General features: G+C 48.3%; 1 protein-coding gene across 2 annotated transcripts; it reads right to left on the bottom strand.

The window, feature by feature from the left end:
* Window positions 1-3,125: 3,125 nt before the first annotated feature.
* PPP1R2 (protein phosphatase 1 regulatory inhibitor subunit 2) lies at window positions 3,126-19,216 on the bottom strand. Of its 2 annotated transcripts, none has more exons than XM_028731962.2 (6): window positions 18,820-19,214; window positions 17,745-17,852; window positions 17,158-17,235; window positions 16,869-16,969; window positions 15,128-15,319; window positions 3,126-7,066 (listed from the first exon to the last, which is right to left on the bottom strand). In XM_028731962.2, exons 1-6 carry the CDS (start codon window positions 19,026-19,028, stop codon window positions 6,999-7,001), a joined length of 756 nt encoding a protein of 251 aa, XP_028587795.2. In that variant the 5' UTR covers window positions 19,029-19,214; the 3' UTR covers window positions 3,126-6,998. The 2 variants fall into 2 exon arrangements, with proteins under 2 accessions (XP_028587795.2, XP_077785720.1); XM_077929594.1 differs by lacking the exon at window positions 3,126-7,066 and adding an exon at window positions 7,073-9,401 and having other exon boundaries at window positions 18,820-19,216.
* Between the last annotated feature and the right edge of the window lie 469 nt (window positions 19,217-19,685).

Raw genomic sequence — 19,685 nt, 5'->3', positions numbered from 1 at the left:
GGCGGAGCCCAGCCCAGCGCCCCACCCGCCGACCAATCGGCACAGGCGGCGCTACGCACGAGCCAATGGCTGCCGGCGGCAGGCGTCTCTTCCGCAGGCCGCCTCCGAAGGGGCAGCTCCCCGAGCCAATGATGAGGGCGGGTGCGGGCCGCTCGCGCCAATCCCCGCCTGCCAAAGCGCTTTCCTCGGCTTCCTTCACCCGCCCCGTTCTCGATAAGGGGCAGCCCGGAGAGCCAATAGCGCTCGTCCATAACGCGCGCCGCCGTCGCGTCCTGCGTAGCCAATGGGGAGCAGGCAGAGCCGCGTCGAGGGGGGCGGGCCCCGTTGCTTAGCAGACGAGCGGAACGCCTCTCCGGGAGTGACGTAGGCAGAAGCAGGAGCCCCGCCCCCTTTCAGGACGGGCTGCCGAGCCCGGGCCGGAGGGAGGCCGGATGCGGCCCTTTCTAGCTCCAGCTGTCCTTTGTCCGCAACAAATTGCCGCTGTTTCTGTGTGTGGAATATATGCTAGATGGTCATTGATGGACCTCATAGGTATCAAAGAACCTTTTAATGAGGGTGAAAGAGGAGAGCGCAAAATATGGTCTGAAGCTCAACATCCAAAAACCCAAGATCATGGCCACTGGTCCCATCACCTCCTGGCAAATAGAAGGGGAAGAAATGGAGGCAGTGAGAGATTTTACTTTCTGGGGCTCCATGATCACTGCAGATGGTGACAGCAGCCACGAAATTAAAAGACGCCTGCTTCTTGGGAGAAGGTAAAGGTAAAGGTACCCCTGCCCGTACGGGCCAGTCTTGCCAGACTCTAGGGTTGTGCGCCCATCTCACTCTAGAGGCCGGGAGCCAGCGCTGTGCGCAGACACTTCCGGGTCACGTGGTCAGCATGACAAGCTGCATCTGGCAAGCCAGCGCAGCACACGGAAACGCCATTTACCTTCCCGCTGGTAAGCGGTCCCTATTTATCTACTTGCACCCGGGGGTGCTTTCAAACTGCTAGGTTGGCAGGCGCTGGGACCGAGCAGCGGGAGCACACCCCGCCGCAGGGATTCGAAACGCCGACCTGACGATCGGCAAGTCCTAGGCACTGAGGTTTTACCCACAACGCCACCCGCGTCCCTTTCTTGGGAGAAAAGCAATGACAAACCTAGACAGCATCTTAAAAAGCAGAGACATCACCTTGCCGACAAAGGTCCGTATAGTTAAAGCCATGGTTTTCCCAGTAGTGATGTATGGAAGTGAGAGCTGGACCCTAAAGAAGGCTGATCGCCGAAGAATGGATGCTTTTGAATTCTGGTGCTGGAGGAGACTCTTGAGAGTCCCATGGACGGCAAGAAGATCAAACCTCCCCATTCTGAAGGAAATCAGCCCTGAGTGCTCACTGGAAGGACAGATCCTGAAGCTGAGACTCCAACACTTTGGCCACCTCATGAGAAGAGAAGACTCCCTGGAAAAGACCCTGATGTTGGGAAAGATGGAGGGCACAAGGAGAAGGGGACGACAGAGGACGAGATGGTGGGACAGTGATCTCAAAGCTACCAGCATGAGGGAGGCAGTGGAAGACAGGAGGGCCTGGCATGCTCTGGTCCAGGGGGTCACGAAGAGTCGGACACAACTAAATGACTAAAGAACAAATTGATGGACCTACAGTAATAGGTCTCTAAAGCCATTTGCACATGTTGCCAGACAACCAGCCCATGCAGAATGTAGGCACCCTATATATAGAAAGGAGCAAAGCAGTGATATTTTTGGGAGCAGGCTAGCAGGCGGGGCCCATGACTTACATCCTAGGAGCCGACACAACACAAAACACTGTTGCTGGATGTAGGTTTTATTTTATTTGTTTTTTATCTTATATTGGGGGGGGGGGCAAGAGAGTGGGGCCCTAAACTATAGTTTGTTTAGCTTATACATAAATCCAGCACTGGGAATCAGCATCATTAAATTCATCCTGCTGCCCTTCTGCTGGGCGGCTGAGCAACACAAGAAATGCAAAATGAAACCACCAAACCCATCAGGTCTAAAGACAAGCCCCCCTCCTTGCACCCATTAATCCAGATTACAACACCTCGCCAGCCTTAGACAAATTGTGCGCACAGCAAGGGGGAGCGCCTCTTGCGCTCAGATCCTGCTGGCTGGTTTCCTATGAAGGGCTGCTGTGAGAACAGGATGCTGGACTTGATGGGCCACTGGCCAGCAGTCTCATGCTCTCATGTATCCCTCCCCTGCCTTTCCAACCCCGAATCACCAGCCATGGTTGAACTCCCAACTGCCCCCGACAGCAGGACTAATGGTCAGGGATTTGGGGAGCTGTAGTGCAACGTTATATAGCAAGCCCCCCCAACCCTCCTTGCCATCAAAGACCCAAATATTCACCACCAGTGGACTCAGTAAGCTTTGGGGAAAGCATTTTGTTTGTTTCAGACCAGGATTTATATACAGTGGTACCTTGGTTTACGAACGTAACCCGTTCCAGAAGTCAGTTCTTAAACCAAAGCATTCTTAAACCAAAGCGTGCTTTCCCATAGCAGCGGGGAAATTTACAAAAGGAAGACACTCAATAGGAAGCGGAACATGTTCTGCTTCCAAGGCAAAGTTCACAAACCAAAACACATACTTCCGGGTTTGCAGCCAAGTTGTTCATAAACTAAACTGTTCTTAAACAAAGGTACCACTGTATAGTTAAACTGCAACTTACACACATTTTATTTCTGCACATTCAGCTTTACGCACTTGGCAATTAGAAAGAAAGAAAGAAAAGGGGCAGGAGTCCAGAAAAAAAAAGACAATGTGTTTTGACTATATACAATTCTGGCTTCAGGCATGATCCCTGGAAAGTAACCCCCATGTAGGTTGAGAGCTTACCATACATGATTCTACTTCAGAAAAGACAGTTGGCTCCTCCATTATTTACCTTGCAATATTATGACCTCTCATCTTAAAAAATAAAACATGGTTTTTTAACCATGCTCTAGGCACTCTGTTGGGAAACCTCTTTCCACCTTTTTGGAGAGTTTGGTTCAAAGTCCACCAGGATCCAACTTCTCCCCCCGCCCCACAAAGGAGAATAACAGGAAACATCCCCTTTGGCTGCAGCCTCAGCAGCTGAACAAATGCAAAAACGCATACAGTTAAATTAAGAACTTTATTCTAAATACCAAACAACCCAAAACACACTCTGACATTGCATAGAGCTCCTGCGGTTGCATCCTGGTGATGGCAGTGACAGTGAGCAAATGAAGCAGGAAGAGCCTGGTGAAGATGCCCCACAGCTGAACATACTGCTGGCAACTCTTTGTGCCTTCATTTGTGGTGTTCCTCCAGCAGAGAAAAGGAAGGAGGAAGCAGCCACTCCAGAGGCTGCCCTGAGAGTTCTCTTTTCGACTTTGTGGGTTCAACACAGGAAGGGCCGTCAACAATTGATGTGTACCTGGCTCGGCTGAGGAAGTTGGGAGGTGTGTGGCTGCTCTCCTGGTGCTTGTCAGCTTGCTTTTCCCCTCGGGGTGAGCACACCCCTCCCCAAGAAAAGCCTGCAAGGCCCGGGGAGGGAGAAGCAGGCTTGTCGTTGGAGCTTGCTTTTGCTATGCCACACAACTAGCCAAAAAGAAAAGCCAGCCAGCTGCAGAGGTGCTGAGCGGGGTAGATCAGAGCACCCATCAGGTCTTTTCCAATACCTATTGTTAAAGCTGGAGGGGGGGATTGTGACACCCCAGAAGTAGTACCAAGTCCCCACCACGGCCTTGAGCTAAAGTCAGGAGGATGAGCCTGACCGTTCCCCCACACCGTAAGCACAAACGCGACCTAGCCCCAAAACCCCAATCCTCCCTCTTTGGAGAAATCAACTATGGTTGTACCTTGGAAGTCAAATGGAATCCGTTCTGGAAGTCCGTTTGGAAACCAAAGCACGGCTTCTGATTGGCTGCAGGAAGTTCCTGCAGCCAATCAGAAGCCATGGAAGCCCCGTTCAGGTTCCAAAGAACGTTTGCAAACTAGAACACTCACTTCCAGGTTTGCGGTGTTCGGGATCCAAGGTACGACTGTATTAAATGCATGCTTCAATGAAATACCATTCTTTGATGAATGAACTCTGCATTTTCAAAGAATGGGTAACGACTGACCAATCAAAATTGTTTGCAAAACAGTGGAGTGTGCAATCGGCAGGGAATCACTGCAATGCTTAGGCAGGGAAGGCAGCTCAGCCTTTTGCATAGTAGACTGAGCACCCTCCCGCTGGGCAGACAACGGACGGAGGTTCATAAAATGTAATCATTCTGCTTTCAATTGCCTAGAAGTGTTACACTGTATGTTTTGAACTTGGCTGAAGGGGGGGAAAGATACAAAATCTTCAGAAATTCATATACAGTGGTGCCCCGCAAGACGAATGCCTTGCAAGATGAAAAACTCGCTAGACGAAAGGGTTTTCCGTTTTTTGAGTCGTTCCGCAAGACGAATTTCCCTATGGGCTTGCTTTGCAAGACGAAACGTCTTGCGAGTTTGTTTCCTTTTTCTTAAAGCCGCTAAGCCGTTAATAGCCGCTAAGCCGCTAATAGCCGCTAAGCCGCTAATAGCCGCTAAGCCGTTAATAGCCGCTAAGCTGCTAATAGCCGCTAAGCCGCTAATAGCCGTGCTTCGCAAGACAAAAAACCGCAAGACGAAGAGACTCGGAATGGATTAATTTCGTCTTGCGAGGCACCACTGTAGAATCAATGCCTTAACCTTAATCAATTATACTTGGATCATAGTCTGGGCAGATTATAAGACTGCATGCTAAGGAAAGAAAGGAGACTGGGGGTGGGGCCTGAAAAGCAGCTTCTCTCGCTCCCCCACCCGAGTAGAGGAGGGTCTTCACCAGACACCTCCACTTGCCATGTCCTGGTGAAGAACCGGCACTCATGCAGAGCTCACTTGGAAGGATCCCTCTGGCACATTCCCAGGGGAAGTCAGAGGCCACCAGCTCCCAGAGACCCCTCTGCTCTTCATGGCGCTTATAGGCCTTGATTTGGTATTTTAAAATGCTGCCGCTTGGCAGGAAAAGGGCCATCAATACATGCCAGACGAAGGGCCCCAAAGGCTCAGAGAGGCTGTGCAGGGCAGGCCACTTGGGATCAGGGCAGGTGCTGATCCCAAATGCAGGCATTTCTCCCCACCCTCTTTGCAGAGGAGCCTGAAGTCCAAAGGAGGTTTCCACAGATGGTGGGCCAGCAGAACAGGCTAAACTCCCCCAGGGCCAAGGGGGGGCTTCGCAAACAATCAGGATGGCTTGAGGAAGCAAGCCAGTGGTATTAGACTTGTTTATTTAGGGTCAGTGCCGTACAGAACAGACAACATCCCTGCCCAGAGGGCTCACAACCTCAGCCAGCCAACTAGGGGCCTGGGGGTGGGTGCCCTGGAGATGCAGCTCACTGGGACCAAGTGGGATACAGGTCAATGTCACTTCACCATGATGTTGTCAGAATAGGGCCGGCAGGGGTGGGGCTGGGAGGTGGAGTGCAACCAGCAGCTGGAGAGCTGCTTTAAAGAACAGAACATTCACTACAAGTTCTTCTCATGGGAAAATGCAGTCAAAGGAAACGACACTTTTACTTAAAACATCACAATTAAACTGCAAACGGGAAGCCAGGCAGTGACTCTGATGTGGCAACGCTGACATGCAATTCCACACAGCCTGGACTTTTGTGGAAAGGTGAAGCTTGTTTCAACAACCCCCCTCCCCATTTTATCTATGTTAAGTGACTACACACACGTCTTTCTTGTAAGGGTACAAAGAGCCTAACGTTTTAAGACAGCCCTGGAATGCAATACTATAACTTTCAATGTGTTGTTCAGATGTCACACAGTGAACAAGCCACCTTAAAACAGATCCATAGAGTCATATGGAGTTGGGTCAACACATCAAATTTAGATCAAAATTAGGAACTGAAAAGCCAAGGCAGGATTTTCTCTCTACTCAAGTCTGGAGAGAGGGAACAAGCCAGACCCCCGACTCTTTCTCCCCTGCCATCAGCCAGGACCCCGCCGCTAGGGGCCTCCAGGACGAAGGCTGGTCTTCCATCCACAACCACGTACAGGCGGCTGCTCTGGCTCCTCACTAGGGCTGTGTGGCAGCACAGTTCACCAGGCCACCCTATCGCTCTGGACAGGAAGAGGGAGTGATGCTTCTAGCGCAGATTTGCAAAGCTGACTTCCCTCCAACTTTGGGAAAGTGTGGCAAGCCCCTGGGCTGCCTCAGCTGACAAGGTGGCACGCAGCTCAATGGAGATTCAGGGTGAAAGAGCCCACAAGACAACACTCCACAGCCAAGCCCACAAGCAGAAGCAGAGAACGTTGCACGGCCCGGCAGGGCAGGAGCCCCATTTCCAGGCTCAGAACAGCCCCCACGGAACAGCAGGGAAGCTCTGGGAAGCATGGAGGGAATGCAGAGCCTCCTTGCTGCATTAATGCCACCTCCCTCTCTGCCTGTTTCTCCCCCTCCAGCAACAAGATATAGACTAGCAAGATTAACAACCAAGAAGAAATATTCTACAAAAAGAAGCCTATTAATCAATCAATCCCTTTTTTTTCTTCAAAATACCTTGTCAATTGTCAAGCGCTTCAGTGTAAGGGTTCATCTATTCTAGTCGTAAAGTTTGGCACATCAATGCCAAAGCCCTTCCACCAGGCATGTGGCCACTTTAAGTCCTAGAAGGTCCTGCCAAATAGAATAGGAGAAAGCAAAGTGACTGGTTGTTTCAAAACCATAAAGAGGAGCAACACGGATGTGCCAAAGTCACCTGCATTGTACGTCATGTGATCCTGCTGTTTATGCATGAAGCCGTCTTCTCTGTGGCTGCCAGGCACAAGAATAAGCCAGCTCAGCCGAGTTTTCCGTCTGCCTAAGAGAAAAGTCTCGCCGGCTCCCACCACACTTGGCAACACTAAGTGGGAGCCGACCTGCTCCTCAGTGACTTGAGTCACAACTGCAGGTGTGCAATGCAGTGAATACAAAGGCGTGGCTTCAGGATCAGCTACAGTCCTGAGCAGACTTCTTCTAGGCTGTGTGCAATTTTCTCAAGTGGCTCGCTAGGATCAGGTGCTGTAGGAAAGAGAAAAAAAGAAACAGGGCATTTCTCACCAGCTGCAGTTTACATGACAGAAGATTGTGCGTCTATGGGGCAAGCGTTCATCCTCACAGGAGCAGAGCCCAGACGGTCAGATTCCTGCATGCAGCATCTTTCTTTTTCATCTGAACAGGGTGAACCTCCAAATGGTTAACCTGAGTCCATCAAAGCACGTGCACAACACCCAAACACATGGATCATCTCCACTAGCTGCAGAAGCCAAGAGTCCTCTTAGCCACCAGTGATTGTTTCTGAAATGAGGCACAGCAATTGCTTGACCTGCATAAACACCCCTCAACTAGCTTTGTGGGCAGCTCTGCAAGGGTCCCACCCACAATGTCCATCATGCGGGCCTTTTATACCACCCACATGCTTCAACCACCTTCCAGGTCACATATAAATCCAACGTGAGCAACCAAGCACAAGAGACTGAGGCATCCACACCTCATGGTCAGGATTCTGTATCTGCCACACAGAATTCCAGCAAGAACTGGACCAGCCCCAAATCTAGCACCATTTTTGAACAGGCTGGCCAAGGAGGTACATCTACCCTAGAGAAGACTAAGTAGGAAGGAACAGGGAGAGGCAGAACTATACACACACACACACACACACACACACACACACACACACACACTACCCACAACTGTCAAGCAGGTGGCTGAAGAGACAAAAGGGAAGGGAGCAACATATTTGACTAACAGCAGTGCACCAGGTGACCTGGCAGGGGAGAGATCAGCCACTCACAGATCAACCAGTTGTGCCAAAGCAATGCCATTTTTGTTTAACTTGGTTCTCGAGGCTAAAATAACCTCAGCAAAGATCTCTGAAGATGAAGAGAAAGACACTGGGATCTGGGACATCATGTGTGCCTTCTCCTCCCTGCCCAGTCCCAATGTTTTAGTAGCCGACTGATGAGGATTTGCTACCCCAAGTGTCTCTCCTGGCCTCCTTCCCAACATCTTAGTCACACAGCAGGTGACTTTAAGTTGAGGGACGCATACAGCTCTTTAGACAACTGAACAGAGACCTCCACACTACACTTACCAGCATAGCCTGATACTCCCCAAACACTCCCCACACCATTCCTACAGGACTTGGGGGAAAGAGAGGGACTAGGGGAGAAAATGCACCTTTTTCCTATCACTGGGGCCTCATAGAGAGGTAGGAAATCCCATTCTTAATACAGTGGTACCTCGCAAGACGAATGCCTCACAAGACAAAAAACTCGCTAGACGAAAGGGTTTTTTGTTTTTTGAGCTGCTTCGCAAGACGATTTTCCCTATGGGCTTGCTTCGCAAGACGGAAACGTCTTGCAAGTTTGTTTCCTTTTTCTTAACACCGTTAATACAGTTGTGACTTGACTTTGTGGAGCAACTCATAGAACGCGGTGTGGTAGCCTTTTTTGAGGTTTTTGAAGACTTTGGTGATTTTTGAAGCTTTTCCAAAACTTTCCCGACACCGTGCTTCGCAAGACAAAAAAAATTGCAAGACGACAAAACTCGCGGAACGAATTAATTTCGTCTTGCGAGGCACCACTGTAATAAAAACCTGCAGGCCTCCACCTCAGACCCCGTTCCAAGGAAAGTTAGTGGCTTCAGCCCCACATCCAGCCCTCCATTCAGAGGCAGCTAGTGAGCAACTGAGAGCAGGCAACTCAACCCAGACTTGCCCCTCTGCTTGGAGAAAAGATGAACAGCTGCCAAAGAGTCTACAGGGCTGCATGTTAGAGGGAAGCCCTTCATTGGGCTCTGCAGTGGTGGGAAGGGCAAAGAGGGAGCCCTGGCCATGCAAGTGGAGGCCATAGGAGACCAAGCAGAAGCCACAGGGAGCTTAGCGGAAGGAGCCCAACTCACAAGCACCCCAGGGCCTTGTTGGGGAAGAAGATCAGGAGCCTGGGCAGCCAGAACCTCCTGAACTTAGCCACCCATTCCGGCATGCCAGCGTGAAGGAGACAAACACAGAAGGACCCCCCCCCCCAAGACCCAGCTGAAAGGACTGCAACCCCTCCTCAACTGAATCAAGATTCAAGGCCTGCTCTTGTCCAAATACTGTGCTGAAAAGAGAGATGATTTCTAAGTGACTCAGGCTCACAGGAAGTTCAGAAATGCGCATGTTTCAGCTTCCTTTGCTCTGTGAACTGCACAGCTTCACAAGAAAGATCATCCGCAGAATTACGGCCAGCAGCTAACCAGCACGTCGTCCTCGGGGTTCTGGTGGGAAGATTCATTAGGCCTTGATTTGATTCTCATCTGCTTTATTCCTACTACTCTGAATGTCATGGCTAACGTATTATTCAAGTGTCCCAATCTGTCAGAAAGAAGATAACAGTAAAAAAAAACTCACCTCAGTCAAGAAATAGGCACATAACGTGTTTCAGATGGACAGGCACTGCTTCAGTGCACTTGCAAAAAGATAAAATTATGGGGGGGGGGGGAGCTATGCAATTTGGTTCCAGAGGTTGAAGTGATGGCAGAACCCCCTGCAGGATCCAGTCCTGTCTAGGGCAGAACTCTCTTCTCAAAGGGGCCAACCTAAGGGATGCCTGCTAGCAGGACATGAGTGCAACGCAGCAGGGAACACCAGCCGCTGGTTTGGAGAGGCCTGCTGCCTCCGGCAGCCACAGTGGCTGGTCACTGCGGGAGCCTGATCTGCCAAGCTTTTCTCTAATCCTCTCTTAATGGCACCCAAGTTGGCGCCCATCTCTGACTCCTGTGGGAGGGAATGCCATAACTTGACTCTGCGCTGTGTGGAAGACGTTCTTTAGTCCCAATTTTATACCTCCATCCTGTTTCCTGTCGCTTGTCTTTCCTCTGAACTAAAAATATTGTCACCTTTCCTCACTGGCTCGTTGTTTCACCCCCTTGTCCTTTTCTCAACTTCTTCCAGCTCTACAATATTCTTTTTGAGGCGACATTCCAAACTGCACCACAGATTTGTGCAATGACCTAACAATTTTGGCAGTTTTATTCTTAATCCCTTTCCTAACAATCCCTAGCCCAGGCATAAGCAAACTCCGGCCCTCTAGATGTTTGGGACCACAATTCCCATCATCCCTAGCTAACAGAACCAGCGGTCAGGGATGATGGGAATTGTAGCCCCAAACATCTGAAGGGCTGGAATTTGCTTATTCCTGCCCTAGCCTTTCTCAACATCTTCATCAAGGTCTCCACTGGAATCCAAGGTCTCCTTCTTGGTCATCTGCTGCCGATCCCAGGAGCACTGGTCCCAGGAGCACTTTAGATTTCTCGCCCCTGTGTACATCATTTTACACTTACTCATGATTCATTCCACGCCAAATCACCTGCTTTTAATACTCGACCATGCTCTCATGACTCAGATTTTCTTCAAAAAAAAGTTTTATGTGTAGATACCTATGAGATAACCTCAAATTATTTTTTAAAGATTTTTTGGTCCAAAATTGGGCGCAGGAGACCATTCAAAGTGAATCATTATTTAATAACAAAATTGGTCTATAATTCTTCACACTCAATAAATCTGTGCCTTGTTTTGGAATCAAAGTAATATAGGCTTCTTTCCATGTCTTTGGGATCAGTCCTTTTGTCAATATATTGTTCATAACTTCTCTTAACGGGGCTATCAGTTGTTCACCTAATATTTTATAATACTTTACTGTATTATATCCGTCTGGTCCAGGTGCCTTCCCAATCTTTCCCTCTTTAATTGCTGTTTGAACTTCCGTAGTTGTTATTAGTGAGTTCAATTGATTTTGCTTTTCCTGCAGGATCTAATAAAAACAAACTACGTCTCAGAGCCCTTGTTCATTTTATTGTGTAAAGCACTTCTGAAATGATATGGTCAAAGCTATTTTGTTTCCCATAAATGTAGTATGGTCACTGATGCTGTTTTAACCACTGTATGCAATATAACCTTTCTGAATCAGCAAGAAGAAATGTATTTATTTTTGTACTTTATAAACATCCAACAAGTTTCTTGTGAATGAAACCAAAGGATTTAGGCAATAAGTATCAGACTTGAGGGGTTCTCTTCTCCCCCGGCAGTTTCAAGGATCAAAGAAAAAGCAAGAAATTCTTATTTTGTGGTTTTAATTCAGCAAATACGGAGCCCGGCAAACAGCTCCACCTAAACACCATTGTGACAATGCTCACTCTGAGCCTCTCCCCCTCCTTCCCCAGCAACAGCCAGTAGGTTTTAAATTGGAAAATACAGATTTGTTAGATCTTGAAGGACATGACAACAGATTTGGATGTCATGCGTACCTGTGGAATTATAAAGGGAAAGTGCATATTCTGTAATCACATAATCAGGAGATCACTTTTAAAAGTATGGGAAAGATATAAAGATTTATTAGAACAAAAGACTCTGTGGTGGTTGTCACCAACGGAAGCAACATCAATTTTTAAAAAAAGCAGAGAAAAATGGCTTACGTATAGAGCTCTTTTAATAAAAATAGAAGAGAAATTAAAATTGAAAGATTTTGAAGAAATTTGAGATCATGTTAATGATTGGTTGCAATATTTTCAAGTAAATGAGGTTTTTAAATAAGATAAAAAGAAATGATTTAGCTATGTCTAGATTTTAAAGAGAAATTATAGAGGATAACACTGAAATACTGAAGAAAATGTACAATTTATTGTTAGAATGGGAAACCAAAGATGAAGTTAAATGTGTAATGATTAAATGGGCACAAGATTTAGGACACAATATGCAAATGAAAGATTAGGAAAAATTATGTAAAGTTGATTTAAAATTTATTGCTTGTACAACTCTGAAAGAGAATTATATGAAAATTATGTACCGATGGTATTTAACTCCAGTTAAGCTTGCAAAAATGTATAAAACTAGTTCTAATAAAAGCTGGAAGTGTAAAGAGAAAGAAACTACGTTTTTTCAAATGTAGTGCAATTGTAATTACGAAATAAAATTTAGTATAAAAATGTTAAGTACATTGAGGTATAAGATCATAAAAATAAGACAACAATTAAGCAGAAGTAATAAATATTTAAAGAACCAGGGAAGTCATGGGGTGGGTTTTTTTTCTTTTTTGTTTATATGACAAATGTTGTATTGTGTTATTTGGTTGAATATTAAATTGTAAAATCCAATCTATCTATCGTCACATATACATATACATGCACACGCACACACATACAGCCTCATTACCATATTACATGTATGAGAAACAAAACAGATTTGACCATATCACTGCAGAAGTGTTTTACACAATAAAATGAACAAAGACTCTGAGACGTATTTTGTTTTTATTAAGTAATCAATAAAGCTTAATTTTTAAAATATATCAGACGACATTGTAACATAAGAGGGTACAATTTTAACTATTCTCACGAATGTGTGAGTTATTTCAGGCTCAAAGAGACCTTAAACCTGTACAAAAAAGTGTAAAAAATTTACTTCAAAATCAATTTATTTTATAACCACAAAACACCCTCATTTTCAAAACATAAAAAGTACATGCTTAGCCCATTCTACAACAAAAGTATGAAACACATGTTGGTTGTGGTTTGCATGCTATGGCTTATCAAACCCACCAGAAATAAACTGACAAAAATTCACTTTGAATGGTTGGTGACCCTTTTCTGTGGCACTTAATACCATTTTAATACCTTATTTTGAAAGAGACCACAAGTACCTTTATTTTGATACCAAAATAAGCCCAATCGGTTGAAAAACGAGCGAAACAGGAGGTTTTTCCTAAACTGACGCAGAAACTGCATTAGTCTAAATCGCACAAAAATTGAAATTTTCAAAAAAAAATCGTCTGCGCCCAATTTTGGACCAAAAAATCTTTAAAAATTATTTGAGATTATCTCATAGGTATCTACACATTAAAAAAATGAAGAAAATCTAAGCCGTGAGAGCACATGGCACCAGGTGATTTGGCGTGGAATGAACCTCATATCAAACAGCATTTGCCATTTTGCCTGTTTGGAGAGGTCCTTTCAGATGTCTCACAGTAGAAAGCAGCTATCATATCACCTGTGTCTTCTCTTCCCTGGGCTCCCCTCAACCATTCCACAGCACACCTGGGCTCCCTACTCTCTCCTAGAACTCACAGATCCTCCTCTATCGCCTGTCTCTGCCACAGTGCTGTTCTGCATGTGCTTATTCCAGGCATAGGCAAACTCAGCCCTCCAGATGTTTTGAGACTACAACTCCCATGATCCCTAGCTAACAGGACCAGTGGTCAGGGATGATGGGAACAGTAGTCCCAAAACACCTAGAGGGCCGAGTTTGCCTATGCCTGGCTTATTCCTTTCAAATCTCCCTTTGCTATCAATGCCTTTTCCAGCCCAGATGTCAAAGGTGTGTTTCTGCTAAAGGAGATACTTAGAACTAAAGAACTTGGAAACTGAAGTTCATATGTGTATCATGGGATACAAGAATATCTGGGTTGCATCTGGGAGGAGAATCTCAAAACCCAACTGTTCAGGCATCACTAACACTGCTACTTCCAAAGTGTCTTTGTGAATGAAGCCACTTGGCCAGCAACAGCAGAAGCCAACTAAAAATAAATAAATCAGTGCCACTAAGCAGCCTCTGAAATCTCCAAGAGAAGCATTCAATTTATTCATGTGAGGATAAAGGAGGATGGGTAAATGAGGCATGCAGAGGGAAGGCCAAACCAGCTCAGCAGCAGCTGAATAAGCCATTCTGCATGCAGAACGCTGTGTGAGGAGTGCAAACGCAAACCTCCAGGCCAGCTCAGCTGCGGCCCAATTCTCTCTCTCTCACACACGCAGACACACACTGAGTCTGTCTGCTGACATGGCAGTGCTGGCTGCTTGGGCTCCACCCAGCTGCACAAATCCTAGAAGGGCTTGCCTTCCAGTCACCTGGAAAAGGAGTGGAAAAACAAGAATGGCAACACACTGCCCATTTTTGTCTCTCCACAGTTCCTATTTCTACCTCAAGGAGAACGGCCCCTGCAGGCAAATAGGAACAAGTCCCTCCAATGGAAACAGAGCTGGCTGTTAAGGCTGGGCAATATCTGGTTTTCAAAATCGTGATATAATACCAGTTAAACATTGCAATATACTAATGTCTGAAATAAGGATGGAGCTATGTAGAGCCATTGGCTGGCTTCATGGATTTTCCCATATTGTGATTTTTGCTAGCACCTGCTCTTGTGATCTGCTGCCCCCTGGCAGAGGAGAGCTGAGCTGGCAGAGTGTAACAGGGGCTGCAGGAATCGAGAGAATCACAGAATCGGGAGAAACCGCAAGGGTCATTTACTTCAACACCCTGCAATGCAGGAATCTTGGATAAGGCATCTATGACAGACGGCTATCCAACTTCTGCTTGAAAACTTCCAAAGAAGTGTGAGCTGGCTTCATGGTTTTTCCAACATTGTGATTTTTGTATAGTGCGCCAAACGTACTCGCTCACACACAGACTAGGGATAGGCAATGTATTGAAACATCATCAAAAATCAGTTTGAAGTCCACATTATGTCAAGTTTCATAATATTCAGCATGGCAATATATAGCGAATCACAATGTGTGTGTGTGTGTGTGCGCGCGCGCACGCACTATGAAAAAAATTGCAACATGTAAAAAATGTGAAGCCAGTCATCCCTTCTCTCACGATTTCTTCTGTTCTATCAGTTGTGTCAGTTTTAGACCCCTAAGAAGCAGCACTTTCCAGGACGTTACCCTGTTCACCTCTACATAATTACATCCTTATTTCAGACATCGTGATGTGTTGGTATATCAGGATGCTGACCTGATGAACGTCTCACCAAACACATATTGCCAGGTCAAAAATCATGAAACCGACAGCACAATATAGACTTCAAGCTGATACTGTATATCATTTTGAAGACAATACCAGAGTTGTCAGGCAAAGCAAACACTTGGCTGGAGATGGCCAAGGCTGCCAAACCCCGAGAGCAGCTGCCTAGGAGCCTAAGAATCTGAAACCTATTCTCAGCCCTGCAAAACGCCCTCCACCCTGTGGCTCACAGAGCCGACGCTAGTGGGGAAGTGCTCTCTGACCGGCACCAACTGTAGGCACTTTGGGAGTAACTGGCTCACCAAGGTCTACTGTGTCCCGCATCTCTTCATCACATTCATCGTCTTCATCCTCATCATCGCATTCATCGTCGTCATCTTCTTCATTGGCTGCGTCACCATGCAGCTCCTTCGCAATCAGCTGCCTGGCCAGCTTGATGTTCTTGCCTTCATTGTAGTGGGTCTTCCTTTTCATCTCAAACTGCCTCTTCTTCTCTGCACGGAGAACAAACAGATTCAGTAGACCTACTCATCAGCCATTGTTTTTCGACTGCAATACCTCCTGCAACTTCACATTTTAAACACTCTGCTAAAGCTGCAGCAGACCTTGCCGCCACTGCCTGCTGCCATGAAGACCCTGAACGACAAGAACTGGGGTCCATAAAAAAAAATAATATCAACATTTCAACAGGAAGGTTTTTAAAAAATCCTGCAGAGGCCTTGCATTTGGCCAGGAAACAATGTACATAAATGTGTTCAACTGGAATTACTTACCACATTGCCTAGGGTGCATTTGCTAAGGGGAGTTACAGCCGACCTCATCCCAAAGGCTATGGGTGGGTAGGGAGGCAGCACAAACAGAACTTGTTTTTGGTCAGTCTAGAACTTCCAAAACATTTTCCCCTCCCAGCTTCTGCAGGGTGCTCAACTAGATTTTTTCCAGGTCCGCAATGGAGCAGAATTTCCACCTAAGCAGCCAAAATCCACCTGCACAAGTGTGTATGCACAGTCTGTGCAAGAACCACACCAATGTCTGTTTTGTTGGGCCTTCGCACTGAGAAATCAGTGGCTTACTTTTCTGGTTAGTAAAGTCAAAGGAAGAAGCAAACAGACCAGCCTAAGCAGCTCCCAATCTCAGCCATTTTACTCTGGAGTCAGGCATAAGGGCAGGTAACTGGGAAGGCTTAAGGGTACAAAAAAAAGAGATACCCAGCACAAATGCCAGCTATTCTCAAGAGCAGTTTTCAGAAAGCCGTGGTATGAACACAGAGAACTGCAGTGTGTAATTGCAGAAAGAGGCAAGAACATGATCCCCAAACTGATCCGTCAAAGAGCAACCATTCTTTCCAACTTGTTCCCTGGCCCCTGCAGGCAGCTCATTCACCACCACAGCTCTTTCCCTCCCCTGTGATGTTATGCAGTCAAAAGAACTGCTGACTTGGAAAAAGCTCCGTGTCTCACCAAGAGCCTGAAATTTAGAAATTGAGTTGGAAATTTCAGGGGGAAGGAAAATATCCAAAATCATAACTGTCCCCAAGCATCGTTATCATGCCATGGGGAGGTAGAGATCTAAGGAGGACGAACTTTTACCTGTTAACCCAACTCCACTTGTTAGAAGGTCCCAGCCATTACCTGACACTTAAGGGCTAAGTCATACTCAAAGAGGAGCCCCTCATTGCAAAGGGCTGAAGTCAATTAACAACACTGGTTTCAACGGGTCTCCTCCAAGTGTTGACAGTGGAATCCAACCCCCAGGAGTGCCTTCAAATCTAAGCATCTTTCTTTCACAGGTTATAACTATTATGTTAATGGGGTCCAGAGTCAAGAGTCTGTTCCTTGGGCTTCAATCCCACCTCCCAGCCCCACTTGATGGTCACGGGCCATCAAATTACCATCCTCTGCCTCAGCTTTCCATCTATAGATAGGGATAAGAACCAAACCACAACATCTGTGCAAATATGAAAAATAAAAACTATCTAGCCCTTCACACATGTCAGCTATTCCACAGGCACCGTTTGGCTCTAACTGGCAAAGCAAGACCTACCACGTTCTTCAGGAGATAACTCCAACTCATCCTCTTCCTCGCTGCTCTCTTCCTGCTGAGCGAGAATCTTCGGCCCCTTGCCATGTGCTGCAGCTGCTAACCTACACAGATTTATTGGGTTATTTATTTTATTTCATAATACTTTTAGCCCACTCTATTTCCCAAGATCACAGGACAGGTTACAGTAGTAACATAACACACCCAAAGAAATAAGCAAGTTCAAGTAAAAATATAATTTTTAAATGTAGCATAAAACCTAACAATCCTCCCTGCACCCAGGAGCACTTACTTCTTTGCCAGCACATCTGCAGTGACGGCTTCGTTGCATTCTGTATCGCTGCCTGCATCTTCGTCATCTCCTGTCATGCTGCAAAGGTAAGACACAGAGAGGACATCAAGAGAACTTGCTGCTACAGCCTCACTTGAAGAAGCAGCACCAAGCTACTTGCGTGCCAGAAGAGATTCCTTTAAATGCCAGCTCTCCTTATTTCAAGTATTTTTGCGTAAATCAACTCCTGTGCTGAAGATACCAAAGGTATCTACAAAAATAAAGGTGATATCCAACTATGTCATATTCAGAGACCTATTAAATGCTGTAATTGGTCTCTTTAAACAGAGTAGAAGGGCTTTTCCCTTGATATATAATTTTTTGAAAGATATAGTTCCAAATAATTTATAACTGGAGCTTGCACTTCCCCAAAGCCTATCATGCACACCAATGTGCACTAATTAATCAAAAGCAACCCCTGCAACACATAAAGCCTGCCACGCCATGAAATCTTTTCACTCCATGCTGCTGTTTAGCCTATCAAAAGCGCCTTTATCTGGCTAAGCGCACAAGGGCAACCTATCTTTTAATCATCATGACTGGCTTACCTATGGTAGGGCGTGCTTGGCTCATCTATCTTCATTAAGCCGTAGTCTTTGCCCGCTGGATGGTAGGTAGCTAGGATGTTCATTTCATCCCACTTCTGGGACTTCTTACTAAAAGAACATGAGAAAGGAAAGAAATGGAATTAGAACGGAGAGAAACATTAGCACTTCTCTCTTTCAGAAACCCTATTCCCTCTCCCTAGAGAGAAGGGCAACTCACCCTTTTGATCTATCCAACCCCACCTTAAAGCCCCTGCTCAGGTACAAAGCTCACTGGGTGGGCCTTGGGCTCTATAACCCCCCAACCCGACAGGGCTGTTGTAAGGACAAGATGAAGAGGGAGAAAGGGCAAAGACCACCTTGAGGTCTTTGGAGAAAAGGTGGAGGATAATAATAAAGGTAAAGGTAAAGGTATCCCTGCCGGTACGGGCCAGTCTTGACAGACTCTAGGGTTGTGCCCTCATCTCACTCTAGAGGTCGGGAGCCAGCGCTGTCCGCAGACACTTCCGGGTCACGTGGCCAGCGTGACAAGCTGCATCTGGCGAGCCAGCGCAGCACACGGAAACGCTGTTTACCTTCCCACTGGTAAGTGGTCCCTATTTATCTACTTGCACCCGGGGGTGCTTTCGAACTGCTAGGTTGGCAGGTGCTGGGACCGAGCGATGGCAGCGCACCCCGCCGCGGGGATTCAAACCGCCGACCTTTCGATCGGCAAGCCCTAGGCGCTGAGGTTTTACCCCCAGCGCCACCCGCGTGATAATAATACTAGTAAATTATTTATACCCCGCCCATCTGGCATAAGAACAGATGATCGCTCTGATCCGCCTGTTCCAATCATGAAACGAGGTCGCACACGCCCCCCCCCTCTACCTGAAGGGCAGCCCCCAAACCAGGACCCCCCCCCCCCCGGCAGCAACCAAGGAGATCTGACCAGAAGGCTCCCCGCCCCGCCCACGGGGAGTGGGCCTGGGGGGCCCCGAAGGGAAGCTGATCCGGGGCGGGATCCGGGGCGCCCTTCCCTCTGCTGCGCCCCGCCTCCCGCGCCCGAGTCCCGCCCCCCCCCGGCCCGGCCTCGCACCCTTGGGCGTCGTCGTCGTAGGCGCCTCCCAGCGGGGCCTCCGCGGCGGGCTTGGCGGCGGCCCGCTTGGCCTTGGCGGTGGACGCCTCCGCCAGGGCCGCCGCCACCAGGCCTGCGCCGCCGCCGCCGCTGCCGCTGCCCCCGGAGGGGTTCTTGAGGATGCCCTTCACGGGGGGGCGGCCGCTGCTGGACGAGGACTTGGCCTCCATGGCGCCGGGAGGGGGGCAGGGGCTCCCCGCCCGACCACTCGCTCGCCCGCCCGTGGCCTCGCTGCTGCGGCTGCCGCTGCCGCCGCGCTCCCCTCGGCTCTCCTGCTGCTGCTGCTGCTGCTGCTGCTGCTTCTCCTCAGGCGGCGGAGGCGGGACGGGAGGCCGCTCGGAGTCACGGCGCCGCCTCGCTCTGCGCACGCGCAACAGGCAGGCGACGCGCGACGCGGCGTCACAAGCGGGGCGCGGGGCGGGGCCGCCTCCCTTCCCTCCCTTTTCGCCTCAGAAGCCGGGCGGCGGCGGCGGCGGCGTTCTGAGCATGCGCCGAGCGCGCGAGAGGCGGGACGTCCGGAAGCCCGGATGTAGAACGCGCCGCTCAACGCAAACTGCGCCTGCGCAACCCAAACGACAACAACCGCTGCCATTGGACGCGACTCGGCCTGGGCCAGCGCCTCCGCCCTCCGGACGCGGCGGGAAGGCAGCTCCCGTCGGCCCCCGCGCCGCCCCCGCAGGATGACGGGAGTTGTAGTGCAGGCGCGCCAGGAGGGGCCCAGGCAGGGAGGCGAGGAGCCCTTTCCGCGGGGGCCCCGGGCTCTGGCCCCGCTGGCCGGCCTGGAGCCGAGGTGGGCCTGCCCGGCCTCGCCCGGAAGGAGGCGGTGA

Source organism: Podarcis muralis, chromosome 6, assembly GCF_964188315.1.
Source record: "Podarcis muralis chromosome 6, rPodMur119.hap1.1, whole genome shotgun sequence".
Taxonomy (NCBI): Eukaryota; Metazoa; Chordata; class Lepidosauria; order Squamata; family Lacertidae; genus Podarcis; species Podarcis muralis.
This window is presented reverse-complemented; position numbering and strand designations above follow the sequence as displayed.

Excerpts from the sequence above, each read along its gene's own strand:
- PPP1R2 (XM_028731962.2), bottom strand. The coding sequence starts at position 19,028 with ATGGAGGCCAAGTCCTCGTCCAGCAGCGGCCGCCCCCCCGTGAAGGGC. Across the intron at positions 17,853-18,819 it reads TACGACGACGACGCCCAAGG|TAAGAAGTCCCAGAAGTGGG; the intron begins GTGCGAGGCCGG and ends ATGTTCTTTTAG. Across the intron at positions 7,067-15,127 it reads GCGGGACACAGTAGACCTTG|CACCTGATCCTAGCGAGCCA; the intron begins GTGAGCCAGTTA and ends TCTTTCCTACAG.